The sequence below is a fragment of the Balaenoptera borealis genome (assembly GCF_965194805.1).
Source record: "Balaenoptera borealis genome assembly, chromosome: 1".
Taxonomy (NCBI): Eukaryota; Metazoa; Chordata; class Mammalia; order Artiodactyla; family Balaenopteridae; genus Balaenoptera; species Balaenoptera borealis.
Window position 1 is genome coordinate 148,731,491 of NC_138860.1, and position 8,989 is coordinate 148,740,479.

The 8,989-nt window shown below is 42.4% G+C and overlaps 1 protein-coding gene across 3 annotated transcripts in view; it reads right to left on the reverse strand.

The window, feature by feature from the left end:
• The window catches only part of MRPL37 (mitochondrial ribosomal protein L37), a 38,581-nt gene extending 29,599 nt beyond the window's left edge, over nt 1–8,982 (reverse strand). For all 3 annotated transcript variants that reach the window (XR_014235156.1, XM_082358375.1, XM_082358374.1), the window contains exons 1-3: nt 8,561–8,982; nt 5,211–5,394; nt 5,001–5,116 (exon numbers count right to left, since the gene is read on the reverse strand). Coding sequence is in view for 2 of the 3 variants with exons in the window: in XM_082358375.1 (XP_082214501.1) it covers nt 5,001–5,116; nt 5,211–5,394; nt 8,561–8,906 (646 nt within the window). In the remaining variant the exon portion in view is untranslated. The remainder of the gene's footprint in view (nt 1–5,000; nt 5,117–5,210; nt 5,395–8,560) is intronic.
• Between the last annotated feature and the right edge of the window lie 7 nt (nt 8,983–8,989).

Genomic DNA, 8,989 nt, shown 5'->3' on the forward strand with positions numbered 1-8,989 from the left:
TGGTAGGGAAGGAGGGATGGAGAGAGAGAAGTACTGAAACTACAGGCTAAGGAGAAAGGCTACCAAATCCAGGAAAAGGGCCAGATTGCCCTCAATAGGTCAGAGTAAAAAAAAAAAATAGAGCCAGTCAGAAAGCCTCACTTAAATCAGATTAGCATATTTGCCACAGGGAGACATAGGTGTATGAGGAAATGAATTGACATCTGACTGAGCAGCAAGCCTGCTCGCTGTGAATGTGTCCAGATGCCCTTCATAGAGGTCCCCACAGGAGGCCAAATGCCTTCTGGAAAGACTCCTGGAGAATGGCCTCCTAAGGATTGTCCATGGGGTCAAACCTTCCTCATGGTGCTTGGGTTTTGAGAAATACAAATCAAATACTACAAATCGCAATGTGATGGTAACTGACCAAGACTGATGATCCTATCTGTCTAAAAACTGGTTTGGCCATAGCAAAGATCAATAAAACTAAAAGTTGGTTCTTTGAGAAGATAAAATTGATAAACCTTTAGCCAGATTCATCAAGAAAAAAAGGGAGAGGACTCAAATCAATAAAATTAGAAATGAAAAAGGAGAGATTACAACCGACACTGCAGAAATACAAAAGATCATAAGAGACTGCTACAAGCAACTATATGCCAATAAAATGGACAACCTGGAAGAAATGGACAAATTCTTGAAAAAGTACAACCTTCCAAGATTGAACCAGGAAGAATTAGAAAATATAAACAGACCAATCACAGGTAATGAAATTGAAACTATAATTTAAAATCTTCCAACAAACAAAAGTCTAGGATCAGATGTCTTCACAGGTGAATTCTATCAAACATTTAGAGAAGAGTTAACATCTATCCCTCTCAAACTCTTCCAAAAAGCTGCAGAGAGGAACACTCCCAAACTCTTTCTACGAGGCCACCATCACCCTGATACCAAAACCAGACAAAGATACTACAAAAAAAGAAAATCATAGACCAATATCACTGATGAACATAGACTCAAAAATCCTCAACAAAATACTAGCAAACAGAATCTAACAACCCATTAAAAGGATCATACACCATGATTAAGTGGGATTTATCCCAGGGACGCAAGGATTCTTCAATATATGCAAATCAATGTGATACACCATATTAACAAATTAAAGAATAAAAACCATATGATCATCTCAATAGATGCAGAAAAAGCTTTTGACAAAATTCAACACCCATTTATGATAAAAACTCTCCAGAAAGTGGGCATAGAGGGAACCTACCTCAACATAATAAGAGCCATATACGGCAAACCCACAGCAAACATTGTTCTCAGTGGTAAAAAACTGAAAGCATTTCCTCTAAAATCAGGAACAAGACAAGGATGTCCACTCTCGCCACTATTATTCAACACAGTATTGGAAGTCCTAGCCACAGCAATCAGAGAAGAAAAAGAAATAAGAGGAATACAAATTGGAAAAGAAGAAGTAAAACTGTCACTGTTTGCTGATGACATGATGCTACACATAGAAAATCCTAAAGATGCCACCAGAAAACTACTAGAACTAATCAATGAATTTGGTAAGGTTGCAGGATACAAAATTAATGCACAGAAATCTCTTGCATTCCTATGCACTAACAATGAAAGATCAGAAAGAGAAATTAAGGAAACAATCCCATTTACCATCGCAACAAAAAGAATAAAATACCTAGGAATAAAACCTACCTAAGGAGGCAAAAGACCTGTACTCAGAAAACTGTAAAACACTGATGAAAGAAATCAAAGATAACATAAACAGATGGAGAGATAAACCATGCTCCTGGATTGGAAGAATCAATATTGTGAAAATGACTGTACTACCCAAAGCAATCTACAGGTTCAATGCAATCCCTATCAAATTACCAATGGCATTTTTCACAGAACTAAAACAAGAAATTTTACAGTCTGTATGGAAACATAAAAGACCCCAAATAGCCAAAGCAATCTTAAGAAAGAAAAACAGAGCTGGAGGAATCAGGCTCCCTGCCTTCAGACTATACTACAAAGCTACAGTAATCAAGACAGTATGATACTGGCACAAAAACAGAAATATAGATCAATGGAACAGGATAGAAAGCCCAGAAATAAACCCACGCACATATGGTCACCTTATCTTTGACAAAGGAGGCAAGAATATACAGCGGAGAAAAGACAGCCTCTTCAGTAAGTGGTGCTGGGAAAAATGGATGGATACATGTAAAAGAATGAAATTAGAACACACCCTAACACCATAAACAAAAATAAACTCAGAATGGATTAAAAATCTACATGTAAGGCCAAACACTATAATTCGCTTAGAGGAAAACATAGGCAGAACACTCCATGACATAAATCACAGCAAAATCCTTTTTGACCCACCTCCTAGAGCAAGGGAAATAAAAACAAAAATAAACAAATGGGACCTAATGAAACTTAAAAGCTTTTGCACAGCAAAGGAAGCCATACACAAGACAAGAAGACAGCCCTCAGAATGGGAGAAAATATTTGCAAATGAAGCAACTGACAAATGATTAATCTCCAAAATATACAAGCAGCTCATGCAGCTCAATATCACAAAAACAAACCACCTAATCCAAAAATGGGTGGAAGACCTAAATAGACATTTCTCCAAAGAAGACATACAGATGGCCAACAAATACATGAAAAGATGCTCAACATCACTAATCATTAGAGAAATGCAAATCAAAACTACAATGAGGTATCACCTCACATCGGTCAGAACAGCCAACATCAAAAAATCTAGAAACAATAAATGCTGGAGAGGGTGTGGAGAAAAGGGAACCCTCACACACTGTTGGTGGGAATGTAAATTGATAAAGCCACTATGGAGAACAGTATGGAGGTTCCTTAGAAAACTAAAAATAGAACTACCATATGACACAGCAATCCCACTACTGGGCATATACCCTAAGAAAACCATAATTAAAAAAGATACAGGTACCACAATGTTCACTGCAGCACTATTTACAATAGCCAGGACATGGAAGCAACCTAAATGTGCATCAACAGGTGAATGGATAAAGAAGATGTGGCACATATATACAATGGAATATTACTCAGCCATAAAAAGGAATGAAATTGAGTTATTTGTAGTGAGGTGGATGGACCTAGAATCTGTCATACAGTGAAGAAAGTCAGAAAGAGAAAAACAAATACAGCATGCTAACGCATATATATGGAATTTTAAAAAGCAGTACTGATGAACCTAGCGGCAGGGCAGGAATAAAGACACAGACATAAAAGAACGGATTTGTGGGCACGGGTGGAGGGGGAAGGGGAAGCTGGGATGAAGTGAGAAAGTAGCATTGACATATATACACTACCAAATGTAAAATGGATGGCTAGTGGGAAGCTGCTGCATAGCACAAGGAGATCAACTTGATGCTTTGTGACGACCTAGAGGGATGGGATAGGGAGGGTGGGAGGGAGGCTCAAGAGGGAGGGGATATGGGGATGTATGTATACACATAGCTGATTCACTTTGTTGTACAGCAGAAACTAACACAACATTGTAAAGCATTGATACTCCAATAAAGATGTGGGAAAAAAAAAAACTGGTTTGGCCAACAGCACTGTCATTTAATTAGCATGTGTCCTCCCTTACTGGGTATGCAAACATCATACCCACACCTCAAGAACAGTTTTCTCAAGTATTTCCTGTTTCCTCACACATAATATGCAAGGAAGATAAATGTGCCTGGACCTCTCCTAACCTTGGGTTTTAGATTCTCCCCACAGACCACTCTACTGTGGTTTCCAATTCAATTCCCTCCACATCCCTCCTCCAGCAACAGCTCCAAATGGGGCAGTTTAATTAGAGGTAATACTTGATAATGGGCCAACAAGTACTCCTCTATTAATGAGGTTCACTAACTTCCTTAGTGGTGCCATTACCTCTACAAAGCTGACTCCTTGCCAGGAAGTCCATACTCAAAGGGCAAGTTGGAGAAACCTGACCAAGCAGATGTCCTGAAAACCCCAAATTACTCCACAGCTGGTTTTCCTGCTCCAGGATTCCACCAAAGACAGCACTTGTGATCTCAGAACATCCCTGTCTAAAACATCTGAGGTTTGGTATTAATTCACCCGTCCCTTCAGTCAGCACCTTTTGCGTGGCATGAACTGTTAAGACACTGTGGACAAAAATGAATATGACACAGTCTCTATCATCAGAAGTTCAGTTTAGTGGGGCAGACAGAAAAGATGTTAGATAATCACAATATAGTATAATGTGTGTTATGATAAAAGTAGGCATATGGACACAAGGAGCTCAGAGCTAACCTGTGATTCACATGGGAAGGGGGCTTGAGCTGAGTCATGCAGACATGTAGAATTTAGTCAAATGAGGAAAGTAGAAAAGAGCATTCCAGACAGAACATACAGCACATGCAAAGGCAAAGCTTGATGCCAAAAAGCTGCAAGTGGCTAAGTGTAAACTGGGAATGGAGGTGGGGGCAGGAGAGCAGGAGATAAGACTAGAAAGACCAGGTGGTGGCCAAATCACAGAAAGCCTTGGACACCACGATAAATGGTCAAGCTATTGCGAGACAATAAAGGATTTGAAACAGGGAAGGGACATAAGACAACCTGCACTTTAGAAAGATCACTCTAGCAGCTATGTGGAAAATGGATTTGGAAAATGAGAAAAGCATGAATGGAGTAAGAAGGCTCTTGCAGTAGAATACGAGCTTTGGAGTGCAGATTGTATGTTTTTTTACTTCCTTACCTTCAACATTTAGGCACTGAGAGGCACTCAACAGATACGGTTTGAATTAAGCCTTGAAAAGAAATGATTAAAAATGAAAAAGGCTGGGTTATGGCTAATGAAATGACATTGAGGATGTCATTTCAATGTCTGAACCACAAAACTGGACCATGAAGGATGGGAGTGAGAATAGGTATGGCAGCAGGGAAGGGAATATAAGCTGGTGATGGGGCTAAGAGCAGAAAGACAATGAACAGACAAAGGCTTTCTGCTATACAGGAGGACCAACCTCGATTCCAGGTGGTGGATAACGTGTTGTTTTGGGCACAGATCCGTCTGGCCAGAGAAGGATGCTTGAGAATCTGGGATTTACACAGCTGTATCAGACTGTCCACAATGACTGGGCTTGGAGAAAAGAAGAGACATTTGGAGATGTAAAGCAACAGGCTGACTCCAAGATCCATCAGTTGGAAACCTTATTGACTTGGGGGAGACTTACCAGTAGGTCTCTCTCTTGGGGATGTCTTCAGTAGAGTGCCAGAGACGAGCGTGAAAGATCACATTCAGAACACATTCATCTTGGTTTTCTATGTGGTTCCTTGGATCGTCAGCAAGGCTAAGCACTTTCTCAGGAAGGCCTTCTATTAACTTGGTCTTGGTAAGCCAGAGAGCCTGCTTTACACCTTTAGAGTCATCAGTCACAAAAAACCAAAACAAACAAACAAAAAAAAATCATTCAGGAAGAGATGCTTACCCCTGCCGGGTAGCATTTTGGGGAAAAAGCAGCCTTGAGAGAGAGATGGGATTTGTTCCGACATCTGAGGGGTGAGAACTAAAAGAGCAGAAGCTATGAGAGCCAGATTTCAACTCAGCTTCAGGAATGACCATCTAGTTAAAGACAGTTAACAGTTGATTGAGGCAGTGAGTACTTGCCCCAGGAGGAATTCAAACAGCCACTAAGATGGCTGAGATCATGAGGCTGAATCTTGCAGGCAAGGATTTGTTACCTGCAGAATTCAGACCCCAGATTACAGGACTAGATCAATAGATGCCAACCTCTCAAAACCTAGATCCTTTCTATTAACCCACACCCTAGTCCCTGACTGGAAAAGCTCATGTCTGCCAAACATACGTCATTTAATAGATATGGGCCCGGGATTAAGTGCATACTGCTCTATCAAGGGAAAGAGCTTTTGAAAATAATGGAAATAACTTCTGGATCATGAATAACTTGAGGAGCCCTGAGTTTGGGAGCACTAGATAATCTTTAGCATCTGACTCTGAGATTCTGTAACAAGCTATTTTATAAGCAGATTTTTGTATGAAGCCCTATGAAATGTACTGCTGTATTTGTCAAAAGAATCATACTGAGGATGTTGCTCAATTTATTATGCAGGGTCCTGCCTGAGACCTTCCGAACTCCCTGGCCTCTGTACAGGAAGGTTGGGCTTTTCCTGGGTAGAGTACTGTTTTGTCTTTTGGACATGGTGAATTGCATAACTCACAATGTTTCTCTATACCAGGGGTCAAACTTTTTCTTAAAGGGCCAGACAGTAAATATTTTCAGCTTCTGGGCCACACAGTCTCTGTCACAACTACTCAGCTCTGCCACTGTAGCACGAAAGCAGCCATAGGTAATAAGTAAACAGGTGTGCATGGTTTCGGTGTAATAAAGCTATTTATAGAAAGAGGCAACTGGCCTAGTCAGCGGACCCCATCTCTGTACCATTTGTTGACTGCTAGCAAGCTGAGGGCCAACTTTGGGGCTCCCCTGGACAAGTACAACCTCACAGAATGGATTTTTTGTATTCACTTCACTGTTTTATTTTTCCTTTGTGCTGATCCCCTCACCTATTTTTAATTTAATCTGGCTGTGCTACAAAATTTCTGTAAGATGCCCAAAATACTTTTCAGGAAAAGGAGTATAAATAAACTAAAAGATTTGATTCAGAGTGCTTAGTCTCTAAAAACTAAACTAATTTAACCCCCTTACTCTCAGCGGGATGGGCTGTGGTGCAGGCTACTCATCTCAGTTGAAAAAACATCACTCGACTCAGGAATATATCTTCATTTGAAAAACTATGTCTGGCATTAAAGCAAACTTAGCACACTTTGAGGGAAACACCCTCACACAATTTCTTCTGTGGTGATAAATGAAAGGTAATGAGACTTTTCACTTTAAGGCTCATAAGACATCAGAAACACAAATATTTAGAAATGTTAACTTCTGGATTTTGTGGTGCAGCAGGAAGAACCCTGGACTGGGGGTCGGGTAACCTGACTTTTAGTCCCAACACTGCCACTGTTCCTTAAACTTGAAAATGGATAAAATACGAAGAATTTATGGTTCACTAGTGTATGAATAATATGTAAGAGCTGCCATTTACTGAACATTACCATCTACTCTGTGCCAGGAGCTTTAACTACAAGTTGGATGGGATTTTATGGAATGGAGGATGAAACTCAAGAGACTAAGGAATTTGTTTCAAGTCCCAAACCTTGTAAACGATGGGGCTGGGAGGAGAACCTGAGTCTGTCTATGTTAAAGCCCATGATCTCTCCATTACCCCAATCTGCTTCTCTAGACCTTTATCTTGCAGTTTTATTACAGACTTTACAGGACCTCTCTGCATATGGTGAAAGCATAGCATATGTTTTCAGTCTAGTCAAACAAGTTAACCTTAACTTCTAAGACACAGCTAATGCATTTCATCCACATGGTAATGTTACCAGGGTCACTCAAGGGTGCCAAGTCTTGTGAGGTCCTTCACAGTACCCTGTGAGGATACTGGAAGTGTTTAAAGGCCAAAAAAACAGCTTTCAGGAATGGGTTTGAGCAGCTTAAGAGGCTGGCCAGTTGACATAAGTTTTTTTCAAACCTAGGATTTATTATCTGGCTTAGTCCCCAAATCCTGCCAGGTCTCTTTCTTTCCTAATTACTTACTGGAAAATTCTGCTCCCACTTACCTGGACCATTTTATGTTTTCAGGACCAGTCCTAACCCCACTCTGATTTAGGGACTAAGGAAGAATGAGGAGGAAAAAATGGGTAAGAGGACTCTCAATAAACAACCCCCTCCAGGGACTCTGGAACATAATTTCCGGTACTGCCCCAGACATACAGATGGTTTTGGCTAAAGTCATTTTGACCTGTTCTTAGTGAGAGTGAAAGGGAGCAGAAGTGGACTAGACGGATTTTAGGTCCAGATCCTTTCCCTGAAAACATCTCAGCTCTGACTGATGACAAAGGACATCGACCTGGGAAACCAGAGGTGTAGTCCTGGCTTCACTAGTAACCCACAGTGCACCTGTGAGCAGATCACTGGCAAATCACTTCCCCTCTGTCACAATTACCAATCTTAATTACCAACTAACTTGTTTGACTAGCCTGAAATGAGGCGATAGGCCTGCAGATTAAGCACTGTTTCTGTTGTCTCTTTGCACTATAATCCCCCTCCAACTAGTTCTCAAACATAGTTACATCTCCAGGGTGCAAGAGCTGGGTCAATGTGAACCACCTAGTCAAAACCACTCATTTTACGGGAAATGGAGGCTGAGAAAGCTTCAGCCACTTGCCCAAAATCACACAGAGGGTGAGGGGCAGGGCTAAGCCTAGAAACCAGATCTTTTCACTTGGCCACTAAAACTCTAATACTCCCTCACACATACTGCTCTTTACATCTCACTTAATCCTAACAATTCGCAGAAGATGAGAATCAATATCGGGCCATTTCGCAGACGGAGAAACCGAGACCCACAGAGTTTCAACGTCTTGCCCAAGGCCACAGAAGGTCGGCGTCAGTGCTGGGTAGAGGACCAAGGTCCCCTCCCGCCCGTCCTGGGGCCTCACCCTCGAGGAGGCGGCAACGCTGGTGGAAGACGTAGCAGGCCTGGTCTTTGTACAGCGGGTGCTCGTGAAGCGGGGGCAAGCGGCGGAACTTCGGGGGCGTCCAGCCAGGGTCCCAGGGCGGGAAGACTGGCCGCGCCAGACCGGGCATAAAGTGCATCTTCCCCGCGTAGGTGATGGGCTCCAGTCCAGGAATCTCGTACACCCTGTCCGGGGGAGGAGGCTCGGGCTTCCGCGTGGAGCGCACGCCCCACTCATACGCCCCGCGTCTTGGGGCCCCGCAGCTCCCAAGACCGAGCCGCCCGGGGCGAGCAAGCGCCAGCCTTGCTGACCCCGACGCCAACGCCATACCGATCCGATCGCTTCAAGATCGCCACCTGGACGCCGCCATCTTCCCGCGCTCAAGGCCTGCTGGGAACGAAAGGAGCCGAA